Source organism: Gobio gobio (genome assembly GCF_949357685.1).
Source record: "Gobio gobio genome assembly, chromosome: 10".
Classification (NCBI taxonomy): Eukaryota; Metazoa; Chordata; class Actinopteri; order Cypriniformes; family Gobionidae; genus Gobio; species Gobio gobio.
In genome coordinates, this window is record NC_137116.1 from 1,004,769 (window position 1) to 1,026,470 (window position 21,702).

The 21,702-nt window shown below is 38.1% G+C and overlaps 1 protein-coding gene across 2 annotated transcripts in view; it reads right to left on the bottom strand.

Annotated features, from left to right (window-relative positions):
- The window catches only part of dpp9 (dipeptidyl-peptidase 9), a 45,303-nt gene that overhangs the window by 7,770 nt on the left and 15,831 nt on the right, over positions 1-21,702 (bottom strand). For both annotated transcript variants that reach the window (XM_079827634.1, XM_079827633.1), the window contains exons 9-17: positions 20,568-20,629; positions 20,384-20,484; positions 14,799-14,976; positions 6,864-7,023; positions 5,085-5,167; positions 4,848-5,000; positions 2,048-2,183; positions 1,804-1,949; positions 1,235-1,381 (exon numbers count right to left, since the gene is read on the bottom strand). In XM_079827634.1, the coding sequence (XP_079683760.1) occupies positions 1,235-1,381; positions 1,804-1,949; positions 2,048-2,183; positions 4,848-5,000; positions 5,085-5,167; positions 6,864-7,023; positions 14,799-14,976; positions 20,384-20,484; positions 20,568-20,629 (1,166 nt within the window). The remainder of the gene's footprint in view (positions 1-1,234; positions 1,382-1,803; positions 1,950-2,047; positions 2,184-4,847; positions 5,001-5,084; positions 5,168-6,863; positions 7,024-14,798; positions 14,977-20,383; positions 20,485-20,567; positions 20,630-21,702) is intronic.

A 21,702-nucleotide genomic window follows, 5' to 3' on the forward strand; every position in this document is an offset into this window, starting at 1 on the left:
CACACACACACACACACACGCGCACGCACGCATAGTAAAATGGGTAAGCACACTTGTGTTCTCATTTCAGATGTGTTCTGAGTAAATAAAAAAACTGATTTGTGAGTTCAGTGTTGGACAGATCAGATGTTTTAACCAGTCGTTAAAATGATTCGGTTCAAAGGAGTCCATAGGCCGCGAATCGGTCATTAGCAGATGCGTTGTGTACGAATCCCGTCTGTTAGAACATCACGAAAGATTTGTCAACACACAGAAAACACTTCATAACTGGATAGAATTTGTTTCCCGTTTATTGAAAGTATGGTTTATTTCAGCTGGTCAGAGAAGAGTCAATGTTTTTTGAGCGCAATTCACACCCAGCGGTCAAGGAAAGAATTGTCTGAATGCGCCACGTGCAACATGGTCTTCCGACCTTTTGATTTTGATTAATATGTGAAATATGAGAAAGCGCTAAGACGGTGCTTATTTTAAAGACAGAGAGTGCGTGTGGGGGAGGGCTCTCTGCTCCTTCTTCATTGTCAACATGCGCCCTATCACAAGCGCAGCAGTCATCTACAACCACTCATAAATCACAATAACTGATCAAATAAGGCTTTGGCAGGACAAAAATTCGTTTTGCGACGATAAGTTAATATATATTATAGAGCTGTCAGTTTTTACTAATTAAATTAAAAAAAAATCTAATTAATTGTGATTAATCACACCTAACATTAAACTTTTGAATATATTTTTAATATTGTAATAACTTCACATTTGATGTCCAAATTAATAAAAAAAAACTACATTAAAGACAGTGTATTTTAAATAGGCTATTTGATCTAACAGGTAGAAAATATACAGAACTCAACGAAGTCGCGTGTCACAGAGAGGAGATGCATAGATTTAGCGCGCCAGGACAGATTTAAGTTCTTTTGCGTCTTATCACACTTGAATAAATGATAGCATGATCATATACTGTAGCACAGCCAAATGATGACAGAAAAAACTGATGCTGTGTTAATTGTGCAAAATTTTTGTTACCTGTTTAACTGAAAACAATTTATTGCATGTGTTAACACGCTAATTTGGATAGCCCCAATATATTACTATATGACCAATCACCTTTTTTGTTTTAAATACATTCAAACAAACAATCTCTTTCTGTCCAAGTGGGCAGTTCCTTAGCAAGAATTAGCTGTGATGTTGTTCAGAGTCAAATGTCTGGCTGCAATACTAGACTGTCAATTCTAGTTACCATTTTGTTTTTAAGGGCCCCCTCAAACTTAAGGCCTCTTTGGCATGACCCTCTTCCATCAATGACCACCACTGCATAACCCAGAGATGCCAACGTGTTCAGACGCAGATACTTCACACCCTTGTAGGAGTTATTTACTAACTGCACCTAAAAAAAAAACAGAAACATAAAAGTAAGTAGACGTATTACAGAGTGCAACTTCAGTGCCGATTCATATCAATTAATCAGTGAACTCAATGGATCAGATCAGTTTAGTAAACTCCTGATGTGAACCAATTTATTGGAACCAATTTGTCAACTTATTATTATTTTTATCATAAACACATGGCGAGTTAGGGCATGAAGCTATCATATGTCTTGGAATATATTGCAAATATAGTTATGCAGGCAAAATATATATATTTTTTGTTATTTTGGAGCTTGAAAGACCAAGCCAAAACTAGGATGTTCAAAAAAAATACAAGTTAACATACAGGCGTGGAACACAAATGACGGCAGAATTCTCATTTTGAGACAAACGGTTACTTTCAGAAATCTTAATGGGCAGTTTTTTTTTCAGCCAAACCAACCTGCGGACCACCGTACACAAACAGGATTGTGGGGTGTTTTTTGCCTGGTTTCAGGTTGTGTGGTTTGTACAGCATTCCATATAGGCGGAAACCGGAATTGGCAGGGAAGCTAAATATCTCAGGAGGGACATAATCAGCCGGACAACCTGCAAAACACAGACAAAAGCAAACATGTTGTTAGATCATGTGTTACTCTTTCCTACTGCCGTGCAACATCACCCTGACCTCACGGCCCTGCTCTCACCTGTAGCCTCCATCATGCTCGCCCAGAACTCTGGTTCTTTGTGTTGGGGGTCACTGTCAGAACCCGTCAGTTTGTAGACATGAACACACGGAGGGGTGCTCACATTACTGTAGTGGCTAATGAACATGTCAAAGTTCTATATTGAAAGAGGAGAAACAGAGTCAGTGACTGCCTGTCATGTAACATGCAATTTGAATATATATATACACTCACCTAAAGGATTATTAGGAACACCATACTAATACTGTGTTTGAGCCCCTTTCACCTTCAGAACTGCCTTAATTCTACGTGGCATTGATTCAACAAGGTACTGAAAGCAGAAATGTTGGCCCATATTGATAGGATAGCATCTTGCAGTTGATGGAGATTTGTGGGATGCACATCCAGGGCACGAAGCTCCCGTTCCACCACATCCCAAAGATGCTCTATTGGGTTGAGATCTGGTGACTGTGGGGGCCATTTTAGTACAGTGAACTCATTGTCATGTTTAAGAAACCAATTTGAAATGATTCGAGCTTTGTGACATGGTGCATTATCCTGCTGGAAGTAGCCATCAGAGGATGGGTACTTGGTGGTCATAAAGGGATGGACATAGTCAGAAACAATGCTCAGGTAGGCCGTGGCATTTAAACGATGCCCAATTGGCACTAAGGGGCCTAAAGTGTGCCAAGAAAACATCCCCCACACCATTACACCACCACCACCAGCCTGCACAGTGGTAACAAGGCATGATGGATCCATGTTCTCATTCTGTTTACGCCAAATTCTGACTCTACATCTGAATGTCTCAACAGAAATCGAGACTCATCAGACCAGGCAACATTTTTCCAGTCTTCAACGGTCCAATTTTGGTGAGCTTGTGCAAATTGTAGCCTCTTTTTCCTATTTGTAGTGGAGATGAGTGGTACCCGGTGGGGTCTTCTGCTGTTGTAGCCCATCCGCCTCAAGGTTGTGCGTGTTGTGCCTTTTTCAAATGCTTTGCTGCATACCTCGGTTGTAACGAGTGGTTATTTCAGTCAAAGTTGCTCTTCTATCAGCTTGAATCGGTCGGCCCATTCTCCTCTGACCTCTAGCATCAACAAGGCATTTTCGCCCACAGGACTGCCGCATACTGGATGTTTTTCCCTTTTCACACCATTCTTTGTAAACCCTAGAAATGGTTGTGCGTGAAAATCCCAGTAACTGAGCAGATTGTGAAACACTCAGACCGGCCCGTCTGGCACCAACAACCATGCCACGCTCAAAATTGCTTAAATCACCTTTCTTTCCCATTCTGACATTCAGTTTGGAGTTCAGGAGATTGTCTTGACCAGGACCACACCCCTAAATGCATTGAAGCAACTGCCATGTGATTGGTTGATTAGATAATTGCATTAATGAGAAATTGAACAGGTGTTCCTAATAATCCTTTAGGTCAGTGTGTGTAATTATATATCACACACACACACACACACACACACACACACACACACACACACACACACACACACACACACACACACACACACACACACACACACACACACACACACACACACACACACACACACACACACACACACACACACACACACACACACACACACACACACACACACACACACACACACGCAACATTTTTCCAGTCTTCAACGGTCCAATTTTGGTGAGCTTGTGCAAATTGTAGCCTCTTTTTCCTATTTGTAGTGGAGATGAGTGGTACCCGGTGGGGTCTTCTGCTGTTGTAGCCCATCCGCCTCAAGGTTGTGCGTGTTGTGCCTTTTTCAAATGCTTTGCTGCATACCTCGGTTGTAACGAGTGGTTATTTCAGTCAAAGTTGCTCTTCTATCAGCTTGAATCGGTCGGCCCATTCTCCTCTGACCTCTAGCATCAACAAGGCATTTTCGCCCACAGGACTGCCGCATACTGGATGTTTTTCCCTTTTCACACCATTCTTTGTAAACCCTAGAAATGGTTGTGCGTGAAAATCCCAGTAACTGAGCAGATTGTGAAACACTCAGACCGGCCCGTCTGGCACCAACAACCATGCCACGCTCAAAATTGCTTAAATCACCTTTCTTTCCCATTCTGACATTCAGTTTGGAGTTCAGGAGATTGTCTTGACCAGGACCACACCCCTAAATGCATTGAAGCAACTGCCATGTGATTGGTTGATTAGATAATTGCATTAATGAGAAATTGAACAGGTGTTCCTAATAATCCTTTAGGTCAGTGTGTGTAATTATATATCACACACACACACACACACACACACACACACACACACACACACACACACACACACACACACACACACACACACACACACACACACACACACACACACACACACACACACACACACACACACACACACACACACACACACACACACACACACACACACACACACACACACACACACACACACACACACACACACACACACACACACACACACACACACACACACACACACACACACACACACACACACACACACACACACACACACACACTAAAGTGTTACTAAATTCATCTAATAACATCTATTTTTCCTCACCCATACACCCTGTAAGACACAAGCCATTTATGCAACAAAATGAAATTCTTGACTAAAAAATCTGGCATATGCTAAGCAGAAATAACTAGCTATCAATTTTCTTCATGCTATATTTCCAGGGAATTCTTTGCCAGCGAGAAATTAGCTTCAGCCTTTTTTCTTTTCACAAAAATCATTTGCAATTTCTTTATGTTTCAGAATGCCATTTTGTCACCAATAATTTGGTGTGAACAAGCCTTAAAATAGTCTCACACACACCTGGCTAACAGAGCAGCTGTGAGAGAAGCCCGGCTTAGTAAGTCTGACAATTTCCCCAGGAGATTCGTAGCTCACAACATAAAGATGGTGCTCAAGTGGAGTATCTTTTGTGCCCTGGAAATACACCAGTTTGGTGTCTTCGTTGACCCAGATCTGCAAATGTAGAAGACAACATGTAAAGAACTGGAATTTGTGCAAGACATTTGTATTTTGAATTTGTTTAATAATACAACAAACCTTTGAGCCGTGTCTAGCCAAGACTTCCCACTCTCCACTCGTTAAAGTCACCTCCTCTTCTACCGAGCATTTAAAATCATCATCTAATAATAAAAAAGATAAGTCATTCATATTATAAGGACCCATGGTTACATTTTGTTTAGAAGCACAAGCCATAGATTAAAAATATGACTACGTAACTATGGAGGCCCAAACCTGCAGAAACAAATACATAAATATATAGATAAATAAATATAATAGGAAAATAAATAAAAGAATAAATTATAAAACATGATTTTTTTTTTTAATTTTTGAGCGAACTATCCTTTTTTATTTAATCAATTTTGTATTGTTTTTTTGCATATATAGGGTCACATACAGTTGTCCATAGTTTTCTTCAGAATAAAACATAAACAGGGAGGTGACCCTCTGAAAATTGGACCTAATTTGCACCTAAATTGGAGTCATTGTTTAGAAGTAACACAACTGGTTGAACTGGTATCTCTTTTCCTATCATATCAGACAGTATTGATGAGATCTTTTCCCAAAACTCATAAACCTTCTCACATTCCCAGACCATATGCATGTGATAAATTATGATTAATTAAAAATGAATAATTTTTGAGAGACAATAACTTCATATATGTTGCACTTTCAGATTTAAAACTTAGCAGGATATTTTCATTCACTTAGAGCTGTGTTGCACACTACATGAAAGGTAATTTTCAAAAATCCGTAATAGGGGCTCTTTAATAAATTGTTAAAGGGGCTATATGCGTTTTTCTGAAATTTAAACTCGCGACTGACACCTGTGGCCAAAAAATAGAACTGCTCTTATTTTCTGCTCGCTCTCGCAGCGGTGGTGACGTCACATCCGCAGACAGCGCGGGAAAAACCTACCCGCCAGAAACTAGGAAAAATAGGATACAGGCTTATAGGTGCACCCACTGTGAGCGGACAAGGTGTCAGTATGCTCATCAGGAGATGTTTGAGTCATAAATGGTAAAAAAAAAAGGCTATTTATTGTTACGTTTATTTTGGGGAAAAAGTTGCATATAGCCCCTTTAAGGTTTAATATAAGCAAGTTTGTCTTTGTACTGTTTTTTTGTTGTGTTTTTCATTCAGAATAATAATGAACCCACCATTTAAGCAAATGCCGCCCCCGAATTGCCACACGGGCATTCATAAGCGATTTAAAAGCGAGGTGGAAAAGCAGGAAAACTCAAAACGTCCCCCCGGTCATTACTGGCACCATCACACGTCGATTAACCGTTGGGAAAATGTCCTCACTGTCACATCCCTACTTTATAACAGTTTAAAAACAATATCACTAGTTTAATACCATTTGGAATTACTGAAAAATTTATTTGTTTTTATAGTTAAATGTTTATTAATTATCAAACAGTATTCAATGCTTAGCCAATGATGTATGAAGTTATTACAGTGTTAAAAATATCAACGCATTATCAATATATTTATGCTCATAAGGTGATCAGTCAGGGTTGCCGTGGCTTGGTGCCACTTTTTTTCCTCAATGTATTGACTAGTATGGAAAGCAATGAAAAGCAGCCTACTGTAGGGAAAAACTTTCGTAATTTACAAGTTTGATGCATTAGGGAGTTATTTTAATGGTATCATATATAACTGATAACATATATAATGTATATATATATTTTTCATATTTGCACAGTGTCATTTTCATTGCATCATATCTGCATATTTGCACTTCTGATCAAATCTGGGCAAAGAGACATACACAACTATGTTTAACACTGATATAAAATCAACTCAGCGTCTGACCTTCTGAAGGACTGTATTCTCTGGACCACTGCTGGCAGCCTGGCTGTAAGAGACTGGTTATTCTGTACAAGTGGCAGAAGCCCGTTTGTGATTCGTTCACCCACAGGAAGGTGATCTTGTCATTAGTAGTTTGAATGAAGGGATAGAATATATCATGGACCTATTAGGAATAAGACAAGAAATTAATACAAAACAGTCAAAATAAACCTAGACTTTGGACATGTTTGAAAAAACATACTACTATACTATTTTCAAATTATGTAGTATGCAAATGTTCTGTGTGCATAGACCCGCATGACCATCTACATTTGGTAAAATGTGTAATGTATCCCACAATGCAATGTGTTCAACTTGATAAATATTTTAAGTGTGACAAATGAGAAAGGTATTATCAATGATTTTTAAGCATCAAAACTTTGATTAAACCAACAAAATGTGGATTTAAAATAGCCAGTTGAACTAAAATGTTGCATTATGCGTACGGTTTCACATGTTGCTTTTAAAAGATCCATCCTGTGTATTTTGTGCAGTTTGCAGTAACTAGTACCCTAGTATAACATTCCAGAATACATAGACTACCGTTCAAAATTGGTAGGGGGGGGGATTTTTTAAATGATTTTTTTAAAAGCCTCTAATGCTCATTAAGGCTGCATTTATGTATTTACAGTTATATGGTGAATTAAATTTTTCAATAGCTTTCAGTTACACTTTATTTTAAGGTGTCATTGTTACTGTGTAATTATATAAGTACTGAGTAATATTTAGCAACTACATGTACTTACTAAAGGATTAGGGTAGGATTAGGGTTTGGTTGAGGGTTATTTGCATGTAATTATGCATAATATACTGTAGGCATGTCACGATTGGTCGATACAATCGACTGCGTCGACGCTGTTAATTAGTCTTCGTCAATATTTTTAGTTGACTGGGTAAGTTGGGTACGAAACGAAATTGTATTAGTACCGGTAGGCTACTTTAAAAATGACAGCACTCTAATAAGAGCAGTATTTCTTAATCTGGGTCGATGTGTGACAGCAGGAGTGAGGACGTGTGTGTGAGCTCTGCTTCCACTGTTCACTAAACAATGGAAGCAAAACAGTCAAATATATACACGCATCTGAGGAAAAAGAACGCAACAGAAAAGTGCGGCGCGGCCGGGACGTGCTTGCGCGCGCTGCCTAACTCTGACCTGAGGCGCGCAGCCGCCTTTCACTCAGACAGATCGCGACGCCAGTTTCGTGGATTATTGGGTTTGAATGGTAAAACTGCAGGTCCTGGCGAGTATTCGGGTAAACACAGTCGGATATGTCTTTAGTGAACGTATACAGAGTACAGAGTTGAATGAGAAATCGGGTGTTACAATGAATTTGGTCCGTGCAGCTCTTAAAGGGCCAGACCTAATATTCTGAGTGAAGCAGAGCAGGGCAGGAACATGCCAGCCAAGTGAGTTTTTAGGTTTTTTTTTATCCTAAAACAATGATAAAACAATGAATAGTAAGTTCTGTCTTATTATTCAATTACTTTTACAGTTTTTTGCCATGGTATCGATTCAGTATCGGTATTGAGGTATTTTAGTCTGGTTACTGGTATCGTATCAAAGTCATAATTTTGGTATCGTGACAACAATATTCTATATAAAAAGTATTTGCTGATATTCTTTTTTTTGTTATGTTGGTTTAGAAATTTGTACCAAGGGCTTGTTTACATTTATATATTTTTTTTATAGTACACTACTGAATGCCAACGTTGCAAGTTAAATTAAATGTTTTTAAGTAAAATTGTTGAAAACTATTGTGATAAATTAGTCGATAGATTAATCGATTAATCAATAAATTAGTCGATAGATTAATCAATATAAAAATATTCGTTAGTGGCAGCCCTAATATACTGTTATGGTAAGAACATGTAACATATTTAACAGGGACACTGTAAAACAAAGTGTTACCTAACTTTCCATTTAAAATTTTTATTAATACAGGGTTTCTGCAGGTTTCACCAAGTCAAATTTAAGACATTTTAAAGACCATTGTGAATTAAATTTAAGACCTATTTAAAGGAAATGCAGTCACGAAATTACTTGCAAAGTAAATTAATTTATTCAAATTGAACAAATCGATAAACTTGCACTTCCCCATAGCTCAATCCCACCAGGATTTCGCTGTTTTTGTGATGAAAATGACTGAATTTGTGGTGGTAATTTCCAGAAATTTGCATAATTAGGATACCACATTTACTATATTATGTATTATATTAGATGCACAATAGTCACATATGACAATAGAACATACCAAATGCATAAATCTTGTTTATTTTGGTTTCTTGCCATTATTTTGCGGTGAAATTACAAATTATGCAGGACCTCAAAAAATGCATTGTTGATTTTTCATTGTATTTAGTAATCGCGGAAATGCGAAACACTTGAGGACTATTAGCTGAAGAATAAAATCAATTTTATGTGTCTGTGGTACAATCCGATAGAGACTCGCGCCAATAACACGAAAGCTGATTAGCTGCAATATAAGTTACATAGTGGTCTCATTTGTAGTCATAATACAGCAAATTATATTTGGACTAGCGAAAGAAAGAACTACAACACCACGAATTAAAAAACTAAAAATTCTAGAGCGCTGCGGGAGCATTTCAATGAGCATTAGAGGTAGCGTTACATGGACATAGGAAAATTAAGACCTGTTTAAAATTATTTAAGATTTGTTTAATTATTTTGATTTTGAAATTCTAGACTTTTTTAGACCCAGCGGAAACCCTGTAATAAATAAATAAAACTGAAATGTTCAGCAGCCATTACTCCAGTCTTTAGTGTCATGTGATCCTTCATGAATCATTCTAGTATGTTGTTTTTGTGCTCAAGAAACATTTCTCATTTCCATCAATTACATGTGCATCTCAATAAATTAGAATGTCGTGGAAAAGTTAATTTATTTCAGTAATTCAACTTAAAAGGTGAAACTAATATATTATATAGACTCATTGCAAGCAAAGTGAGATATTTCAAGCCTGTATTTGTTATAATTGTGATGATTATGGCTTACAGCTTATGAAAACCCTAAATTCAAAATCTCAGAAAATTACATGAAATCAATAATAAAAAAAGGATGTCAGCCCTCTGAAAAGTATAATCATGCATATGTACTCAATACTTGGTTTGGACCCTTTTTGCATGAATTACTGCCTCAATGCGGCGTGGCATGGATGCTATCAGCCTGTGGCACTGCTGAGGTGTTATGGAAGACCAGGATGCTTCAATAGCGGCCTTCAGCTCTTCTGCATTGTTCAGTCTCATGTCTCATCTTTCTCTTGGTTCAGGTCAGGCGAGTTTGCTGGTCAATCAAGCACAGTAATTCCATGGTCATAGAACCAGGTTTTGGTACTTTTTGGCAGTGTGGGCAGGTGCCAAGTCCTGCTGGAAAATGAAGTCAGCATCTCCAAAAAGCTTGTCTGCTGAAGGAAGCATGAAGTGCTCTAAAATGCCATGGTAGATGGCTGCGTTGACTCTGGAGTTAATAAAGCACAGTGAACCAACACCAGCCAATGTCATGGCTCCCCAAACCAACACAGACTGTGGAAACTTCACACTGGACTTCAAGCATCTTAGGCTGTGTGCCTCTCCATTCTTCCTCCAGACTCTGGGACGTTTATTTCCAAATGAGATGCAAAATGTATTCTCATCAGAAGAGAGAACTGGAATACTGAGCAACAAACCAGTTCTTTATTTCTTTAGCCCAGGAAAGACGCTTCTGACGACATTTATTTAGCTGATTAGAGAGTGACACTTTGAGCCTACAATACCTTTTCACAATATTCTAATTTTCTAAGATTTTGAATTTGGGGTTTTCATAAGCTGTAAGCCACAATCATCAAAATTATAACAAATAAAGGCTTGAAATATCTCACTTTGCATGTAATGAGTCTATATAATATATTAGTTTCATCTTTTAAGTTGAATTACTGAAATAAATTAACTTTTACACGACATTCTAATTTATTGAGATGCACCTGTATTATCCAACAGTTGTGCTGCTTAATATTTTTGTGGAAACAAAAACTGTGTGGAAACTGTGAGTTGACATTTTTATTAGGATTCTTTTAACCCTTTCCCCGCCAACATGGAATTTTCCATTATTTGTGAGAAAACGCTTCCCTGCCAAACACGGAATTTTCCGTGTTTCCACTGTTAGACGCTAGGGGCGCTATTACGCATCTTTTGAATGAGTACAGAATCTCCAGATCAAAACATAGGTGAGGATAGGGCTGGGCGATATGGAGCAAAAAATATATCTCGATATATTTTGCTATATCTCGATATACGATATATATCTCGATATCTTTACAGGAAAAATAACCCCCCAAAAACTACTGCAAAAAAAATATGCCAAATACCACATAGTCTTTTTTTTATTGAAGTGCAAAGAGGTAGGCAGTTCATGTAGGAACAAAGTAGGGATGCAAAAATACAGTAAGTCCACGGTTCAATACATACCTCGTTTTTTTTTACCACGGTTTTCGGTTCGGTTCTGATGGCTAGTCGCATCAGATTTTTGCTATTCTATTCTTAGCCGAACAGCAAGAGCTTAAGGAGGAAAAAATACTATTTTTTTTATTGCAATACTCTTTCTTTATTTTACTTAAAAGACTTGAAAAACCTTACTTAAACTTAAAACTTTACTTTTAAAAAACCTTGTACACATTCCTAGTGTACTGTATAATATAAAATAAATATATATTTATAAAGATTTACACTGGCAGCTCAGAGCTGTACAGCAGCATTTAAGTATGAAATTGAATTAATAAATGAAAAAATAAAACACTACATAGACTTCCCTATAAAATATACATTGATTCTTATTAGAGCTACTGTATTAGTTTTTCAGTCAAGAGCCGTGAGTGATTTTGTCTTTGTCTTTTGCTATTTTATTAACCACTAAAGGAATAGTTCACTCAAAAGTTAAAATTCTGTCATTGATTACTCGCGCTCAAGTTGTTTTAAACCTGAATAAAGTTCTTTCTTCTGTTGGACATAACATATATTTTGAAGAATATTGGAAACCAAACAGTTGCTGGTCCCCATTGTAGGAAATAATAATATGAATGTCAATCGCTACTATCAGCTGTCTGTGTTCAACAGAAGAAATGAATACAGGTTTGGAACAACATTAGAGTGAGTAAATAATTACATCATTTTAGAGTGAACTGTGCCTTTAAGGCGTGTTCACTCGGCTTCCCTGCTGTCAATTTAAGACTTTCACGCATCTAATATACAGACACACGCCGATTTTACTTTCACTTTAGACATAACCGACTGTGTTTATGTTAACCTTGTGTGTATTTGACAGTATTAGCGCAGTAAGATTTAGTCCAGTAATCACTTGTTTGACAGGCTTTTAGTGCGCGCGCTCGGGAAAGCGCATGGTGCCCTACGCGCAAGGCTTTAAAACGCATGCAAATAATGAATTTTCTTTCAAAAATAAAACAACTCAAATAAAGGGCATAGTAAGTAACCTTCTCCAGCAAGCAAGCCGCTCTCTCTCCGTAGTGTACAGTCGCGGGAGTTCTTGTCTCGCAAAGTAATGCCGCCTAGGTAAACTGTATCTTGGATCAAGTGTTTGAGAACCAACTGTCGGCATTCATGGCAGTAGACATATGTCTGCTGTTCGTCCGACGCCTTAACCGATGTATCTCCATATAATGGAGCCAGTTGTTTTTAAGACGAGTTCTGTAGCCTCCGAGCTGGTTGCGGACGCCGCCGTGAGCGAGGGGAGGGGGAACAAATGCAAGGAGGCGGGGGGGCGAGCGAGCGGGGGCGAGCACAGCACAGAGAAGGCAAACAAGCAAAGTGGCGGAATCAGAATCAAATATAAACAATATATCGATATATACGATATGTCAAAATCCATATCGTGTTTTGAAAAATATCTCGATATATTTTAAATATCGAGATATCGCCCACCCCTAGGTGAGGACGAAGCAAAAAAACAAGCCAGTCTCGACCTGTATCTTGTTTACAATCGATTCTGCGGCGAAATGAAGCGAACAAACGCGCAATGTCTTACACACGTGAGCTGCTCAGTAGCGCGACCCGTTTAGCTCCACGAGTCGGTGGACGGGCTTGAGGCGGTGCTTCTGCATCCTATTACGTCAATGGTCGACATATTCTGAGATCTCTTGTTTTCTGGGCCTGTTGTCAATAAAAGCTTTTCTTTGACTAACAAAGACGTTTTCAGCTCTGAAACTTACAGGATATTCTTATATCACGATTAACTTTTTATATATATCAAAGGCTCAAAGGAAAGTTGATTTCTCAATTCATCACCCCTTTAAAAGGGGTCGTGAACTGGCTTTTTAAAAAAAAAAAAAGTATACTGTTGTCTGAGGTCAACTTATGACGTCGCATGGTTTTTACATTCAAAAACATCATAATGAATAAGCTATTTTCTGCCCTGGTTTTGAGGCTCTCTCAAGACACGCTCGGTTTTGATGGGCGTGCTGCACTGAAGACTTGGAAGTAAACGCTCACAGCCAGGATTAGATAAGATTAGCATATTTAATGAGCTTCAGCTCCCCTGTCAGTACATGTGGAAATTGTTTTGAAAGCGTGTGGAGAAACGCTCACAGGGCTCGCAAAATGCCTTTATCACAGCATTGTGTTTTAATCTCAATATGTCTGCAAATCCATTCTCGACCTGTATCTTGTTTACAAATGATTCTGCGGTGAAATGAAGCGAACAAACGCGCAATGTCTTACACAAGTGAGCTGGGACCAGCATGTTTATTGCTCCGTAGCGCAATCCGTTTAGCTTCTTATATAGCGATTAACTTTTATATATCAAAGGCTCAAGGGAAAGTTGATTTCTCATTTCATCCCCCTTTAAACATCATATAAATCAAAACAATCTAATGTTACTGACTGAACATTAGAGACCCAGGATGAGCTATAGGACTGCAAGTATCAGGGGGTGTTGATGGACTCGATCTGGTCCATCTGTGTTTGATCATCGTTCTGAATCTGATCTGGATGTAGTCTTTGACAAAAATGTGATTCTCAGCTTTTTGTTCAAAATCTTGCTTTTTTATGAAACTTACGCATATTTAAGTGTTGATAAAAAAGGAATGGATGAAGCTAAAATAAAAGTTTTTTTTTGTTTAAAAGCAGAGGGTCTATTCTTTCTTTTGTTATATTGCATGTTCAGATATTCATACAATAAAATATTCTACGGGCCAATACATTTTTATTAAAATGATCAAAAACCCTGGCGGTGGCTGGCAACTTTTAGAAAAGTTTAGAATACAAAATTCAAAAGAACAGCACTTATTTGAAATAGTAAAGACATTTATTACAACAGATTTGTCACTTTTTATCAGTTTAATGTGTCCTTTTTAGTATTAACTTGCAATTTATCTATTATTATAACTACTATTACTATTATTTTTTTTTACTGACCACAAACTTTAAACATTCTTTTCACATCTCTATATGGCATGGTGCTACATATCTTTCATACATGTGCGAGATCTGCTGACAGCTCCATAGTTGTTCCTTTTGCTTTAGTCAGTGACTAGAGCACTATCAAACAATATTTACTTTGGTCTACTATATTCTGATTAGGCATGATGATGTTACAGCACTTTTTCCCTGGACTGAACTATATATTATATTATATTATATTATATTATATTATATTATATTATATTATATTATATTATATTATATTATATTATATTATATTATATTATATTATATTATATTATATTATATTATATTATAATATAATATAATATAATATAATATAATATAATATAATATAATATAATATAATATATATATATATATATATATAGACCATCATATTAGTCAAACTGACATCCGTAAACTTCGATATCAGTGCACCACTACACTTTTGAATCATTGAAGGGGCTTACATTGATCCAGATGTCAGTGATCTCCTCATAGATGATGAAGGGCTGGACGCCCTCAGGCATGGCCTCCACATGCTCCTCCCACTGTGGTTCATCCATGCTCGCAGGTATGAAGAGTGCGGGTGGTAACAGCACTAACTGAAGCTTCTGTTGACTGCGGTCTAGTAACACTGCCCAGGCACTGGGAAGAGAGAAAATTAAGCAAATACAGGTTTTATTATTGTCATTGACAGATTATAGTTATTAATATTTCAAACTAATTTTTATTAATACTAGGGCTGTCAAAATAACACGTTAATTTCGATTAATTAATCGGAGGAAAAATAACGCGTAAAAAAAAAATAACGCAGATTAATCCATTCTGTATTGGACTTTGACCCTGAGCTGTAAAATGAAGGAGGGAGACGAGAACGCGCTGCCTGGATCATTGATTGGAACATTTATGTAGCCTATATAAAAACGGCCAGATGGAAGTGCTGATAAAAATAAAATTGTCTGCAATGTCCACTATCCTACCCAAGAGCGTGTCATATACACGCCATAAAGTGCGTATCATATGCACGCGAAAAACTGCGTAGCGTATACATTCCACGACACTGCACACTTGTACTATTGATACGCATTCTCAACAGGGAGCGCGCACTCTTAAAGGGGCCACACTATATTCCTACTCGTTACAGCGTCCATGCATTCAGCAGCCCAAATGAATACCTGTCTGTCATTAATGTTAATCAAACAACTACAGGTGTTAAATAAATGTATACATATTAAATAAACCTACGGTTTGCTTCTTTGTTCTTTTATTTAGCCTATATTCAATTTCTCATATTAGCCATATTGCCCACCTGCACATAGGCTACCAGCTGATATACATGTAGTCTTGATTTGGGTGGTCACTCTGTATTGAAAGTTTGAAAGGGTTTTAAATCTTCTAAATCAAGTAAAATGACTCAAAATAAAGTCATTTAAGCATGCCAAATGAAACTTTAATCATATAAAATGTAATTTCCAAGCAGCAAAAACAGTGGCTGGTGAGCAAAAAAGTTAATGTCAAGCCTTGTTTGTATGTACAGTGAAAAAAAATCTTCCTGAAGCAATTTTTAATTTATTTCCTCAGCATATTAGGTCATATTGTTTATTGTTATGGCCAATATTTGAACAGTGAAAATAATAATAAGAGCGTTTTTGAACTTTAATGTCACTAATGCTGATTATTCATTGATTCATTTGAATTGAAATATTTAAAATACTTTCACAGCAAAAATTATGTATGCGATTAATTTAGATTAATTAATCACATAGTATGTAATTAATTAGATTAAAATTTTTAATCGATTGACGGCCCTAATGAATAACCCCCCCCCCCCAATTGTTTATTGATTAACTGTTTTCTTTTTAATTCTTTAGTAATTTTTTTTTTTTTAAATAGGTCTATAAAGTTTTCATTCATTTTTATTTAATTTTTAGCTAATTTAGGACATCAAGTTAAACCAAAAATGAGAAATATTTCCTTGGCAACTAGCTGAGGTAAAACATTACAATAAGGTCTCATTTCGTAACATTGGTTAATGTATTAACTAACATGAACTAACAATGAGCAATACATTTGTTACAGTATATTAATCTGTGTTAATGTTAGTTAAAGGTCCCATGGCATGAAATTTTCATTTTATGAGGTTTTTCAACATTAATATGAGTTCCCCTAGCCTGAATATTGTCCCCAAGTGGATAGAAATGTTGATCGGTGTAAAACCGAGTTGTGGCTGTCTTTCTCTGCCTTTGAGAAAATGACAGGCCAGACTAGCCAATCCTGAAGTCGCCTGGTTTGACGTCCAAGCAGGCACGGTTTCCTCCCTTTCCTCCGCCCAGAGAATCTGGCACGCCCATGCAAACGCTCGAGAGATCATTGCATCATTGCTTGTGAACGAGTGAACGCTGGCAGTTTCTCAGTGTTTGGATGTACAAATGAAAACAGAAGTCTTTTTTCAGTTCCTTCTGATCTGTGATCAGTGATTTCTGATGTGTAGCTAATTATTTATTATTCGTGCACACAATGCGGCTTCTCTCTCTCCAGACAGAACGGTGTTTTCGTGTTTTATATCTTGTGAGTCAGTGTTTTTGTACGTCCTCGTCGCGTCTATCTGTTCTAAAATGTGCATACAGTCATGAGTTTCTGCTCAACATCAGCAGAGATAAACCTCACACACGCCGAAGCTCGGCCTTCAACATCCCCGACCCACAGTACTGCATCTGGCCCACAGCGGAGGCACCAAACGCGGCGTGAGATTAAGCAGAAGGGGGGTAAGCGTGAGGGTATCCGGGCTAGCCAGCCTAGCCCCACAATAAACTGGATTACATCCGATTAACGTTACTGCTGTTGTGTCTTTGTTTGCGCTGTGTACTCAACGCGCGTCACTGACGCTTTTATTTTATTTTAAAAATAATGCTATTATCAACACTTACTTTTAACTCGTTCATCTCGACAGCTGTAATGGTACTTTGCATGTGTTACAAAGTTGGTAGAATAATGATGAAGAGGACTCGGTGTGACTGGGACTCGTGTTTATTCAGAACTCTCAGATACAAACACAATAAACTCGCGCTGACTGACAGCGCTCTCATAACTCAGTAGTTACTATAAATAACTTTGTTAGCAATCGCTGAGCTCAGTCTCTGATACATTAGTGATGTCCGGTTCGCGAACGATCTTTCTTTTGAACCAGTTCTTTTTAGTGAACCGAATCAGTTCACCAAATCGGACTGAATCGTTCTAAACGGTTCGCGTCTCCAGTCAGCGCTGATCCATAATTTACTAAAGTTACTAACTTTCTGACATGAGTGACAGTCCCTCCGACTAGAAATAGACTAATAACCTAAAGTATATGCTGTAACTAAAACAGTTCAGACATGCTGAGAACTGATGTGAAGTGAACTCAGGTCCATCCGTCTCCCTGGCAGACTCGTGCCTGCTCGTGCCTCGATAAACCACGCCCCCTCCGCTCATATAAAATGCAAAGATGTCAGCCAATCACAACAGTGGGCGTTTTTACTGAAGTCTCACAGCAGACACGCCTCTTGAAGCAGGGCATTCAGCCACAGGGCAAACAGCAGTATAGAAAAAATGCCTTTTATTTCTAAATTATGACATTTTATGATGTAAAAGTCATACTAACAATATAAGTACAGCTCAGGAAACATTATAAAATAATAGAAAAATGCCATGCCATGGGACCTTTAATAAAAATCCAGCATTCATTGTTTGTTTATGTTAGATCACAGTGCATTAACTAATGCTAATAAATAAATACAACATTTTATGGTAACACTTTACAATAGGGTTTCATTAGTTAACATTAATTAATGTATTAATGTTAACAAGATTTTAATAAAGTATTAGTAAATGTTGAAATTAACATGAACAAAGATAAATAAATGCTTTATTAGGGCAGCTCATGATTAGTTCATGTTAACTAATGTTGTTAACAAATGAACCTTATTGAAGTTACCTATTTGGTTTTAAAAATGTATTTGTAAATGGTGAAATGACAAGGTTTATTTAATTTCAAGTAAGGAAATATTTTTGATAGTTTTACTCCGTTTCACAGACAAGGCTTGAGCTAGTCTTAGACTAAAATGCATGTTTGAGCCATTTGAACAGAACCCAGTCAGTAGAAAGGTCTCTTGAGTGTCCCAAATTGGAATCGTGACCTTAATTGGCTACCGCTGTTAATCTGTTAGTGTCTTAAAGACTGTTCCAAAGGTGCTTGTGTAGAAATGATTTATGGCACACTGAACAAAAACACTTTCCAATAATGATCTGTAAAACTTAAAACATATTAAAATACAGTATCCTGAAAAAGGGACATTTCTTTTTTTTGATGAGTTTATATAGCCAAGAAATCTAGACGCACCCTAGCGGCAGAACATTTATTTTGCCGCGAGTGTAGTCTAGCAACTCTCGGTAGAGCTGAGAGCTGGAAAAACCAGACTCTGGTCAGGCCAATCACAGCGTGTGTAGAGTCGGTGGGCGGGCTTAACATAATGACGGCACGTCACGGCAGAGTTGCGGAGGTTCTGCGTGCTACTCGTAAACAAAGCTGGCAAACAGCAGTCTTTTGAATCGGTTTTGGCCGCGACTCTGGAAGACTTGCAGTTAAGCTTTTCTTTGAGAAAAGAACAAAGAACGGCACTGAAGTCATTCTTAAGAAAGGAAGATGTGGTCGAAGTTTTGCCTACCGGATACGGCGAAAGTCTATCAACTAACGTTAGCTCGGCTTCACCTTTTTCTTTGCTCTGATTGGTTGTGGCACTCATGGCGGTCATGGCGCTATCCAATTGCGTGCAGAGGGAATTTGAAAGACAGCCGTTTCTCCCGCCCCTCGGACTGAGCCCTGTCAATGGTGAGTTTCCAGACCCAACATCTTGATGTGGGTCTGGCTTGTCAGGGTAGAGTTTATATACAGTGATGAACGAAAACAGTGTTGCCAAGGAATGGACTCTACAAGATCACTGAAGGTGTCCAGTGGTATCTGGCACCAAGACGTTAGCAGCAGATCCTTCAATTCCTGTAGGTTGAGAGGTGGACCGAACTTGTTGGTCCAGCACATCCCACAGATGATCAATTGGATTGAGATCTAGTGAATTAGGAGGCCAGGGCAACACCTTGAACTTTTCATCATTTTCCTCAAACCATTCCTGAGCAATGTGTTCAGTGTGGCAGAGTGCATTATCCTGCTAAATGAGGCACTTCCACCAGGCAACACCATTGTCATGAAGTGGTGTACCTGGTTTGCAACAATGGTTATGTAGGTGGCACGTGTCAAATTGACATTTACATGAATGGACGAGACAAGGGTTTCCCAACAGAACATTGCCCAGAGCATCACACTCCATCCACTGGCTTGTCGTCGTCACAGTGCATCCTGTTGCCATCACTTCCCCAGGTAAACACTGCAGTCCACGTGATGTAAAAGATAATGAGACTCAGCGGACCATTCAGGCAACATTCTTCCACTGCTCCAAGGTCCAGTTTCGATGCACGCATGCTCATTGTAGGTGCTTTTGATGGTGGACAGGGGTCAAAATAGGGACTCTGATTGGCCTGAGGCTACGCAGCAGTGAGTGATGCACTGTGTGTTGTGACATTCCTCCCATAACCATCATTAAAATTTTGTGTGACTTGTGCCACAGTAGACCTTCTGTTGGCTTGGACCAGAAGGGATAGTCTTGTGTCCTCGCGCATCGATGAGCCTTGGGAGGCCAACACCCTGTCGCCGGTTTGTGGTTTCTCCCTCCTCGGATCATGGTTGAAAAATTCTGCAACCCACAACCCTTGCCAGAACAATTTGGCCCTTTGTCAAAATTGCTCAGATCTTTATACTTGCCCATTTCTACTGCATCTAACACGTTGATGACGAGAACTGATTGTTTGCTTACCATTTAATCTACCCAGACCTTAATATGTGGCCTTGTTAGGAGATGATCAACGATGTTCGCTTCACCTGTCACTGGTTATAATGTTTTGGCTCATCAGTGGATAAGAAAAACATAAGAGAATTTCTTTAAAACAATTATTTGTTGTTACTTACAATTTGCCATCTTTTGTCCATCCAGCTCTCGCAATGTACTCAACCCCAGGAAAGAGTGTTGTGAATGGGAGTACAAGCTCCTTGTTTTGTGCGCTAATAATCTACAAAAAGAATAAGAGACGATTATAAAGTCTTTTAACCAGGCACAAAGAAAGAAAAAGTGAGCTTGGGCACAGGTACCTACCTTTCCATGCTGGTCAGTTCGAATCTCTGATAGTTTCAGGCTAATTTGAGGGTTCTTACTTCCTAAAAACATCGAGAGGGGATCATCAGCATTAATAATTAACATGAAGCACAAAATGTCAAAATATTGATAGTAAACAAAATGATGCAAAGAATGACCTGTATTTTTAAGAATGCATTCAAGTGTTGCCCTTCCACATGTATTAATGCCATTAATTCTGGATTCAATTACACTTAAAGGGTTAGTTCTAGTGATGCACCGATCATGATTGTACATGGCCGATTCCGATACAGATTTTTTTCAAGCAAACTGGACGATTCCGATAACGATTTTTTTTTTTTTTACACAATAAACGAATGAAAGTATACATGAACAAGATGTTTATCTGGTATTTAACAGGCCAAATAGGCTTTTGGCCAATGAAAACAAGTCCGCAATCTAAAATCAACGGGAAATTGAATTGGGTTGAACTTATGTGAAATTAAAGGCAACTGCATTTTCTGCAATCCAAACAAAGATGTTACTTAAATCAGCATTTGTTTTTAAATTCATTGTAAAGAAAAAATTATTTACCAGTGAAATTAAATAATAAAACCAAAGTATATAATTGTTCCAAAATGTTAAATCAAATAATGTTTAGTGCAACGAAAAAACTAAGATGCTACAGCAGGTGCTTTTTAAATCAAATTAAGTCAATGTAATTTTAAGGTAAAATAAAAATGATCATCCTATACAGACCTGATAGTATTTCATTTCAAAAGTGCATGCATGTTCTTCTTTACAAAAATAAGTATTTTGGCTTTGTCACAAGTTAGTCTGTTTCGTTCTCATCCGATCCAACACGTGAGAAGCTGAGCTGAACAAACGCTCACTATCTACGCTTGTGCAGGGCGCGGAGAGGTAAGCTCGCACAACTTCAGCTCGCGCAGGAAAGCGGCTCTTCATTCCCCGTCTCTTCCCTCAGTTCTCCAGTTTCCACAAGTGACATGTTCGCGAATTATTGCAATATAGGCGTATGTGCACGCGGGCGCACTTCCGGAAAAATCGGGAGAAAAATACAAAGAAAACCGTCCGGTTGCCGATCGCGCGCTAGAAGCGAAAACCGGACAGTTCCGATTTTTGTCCGGTCAAACGG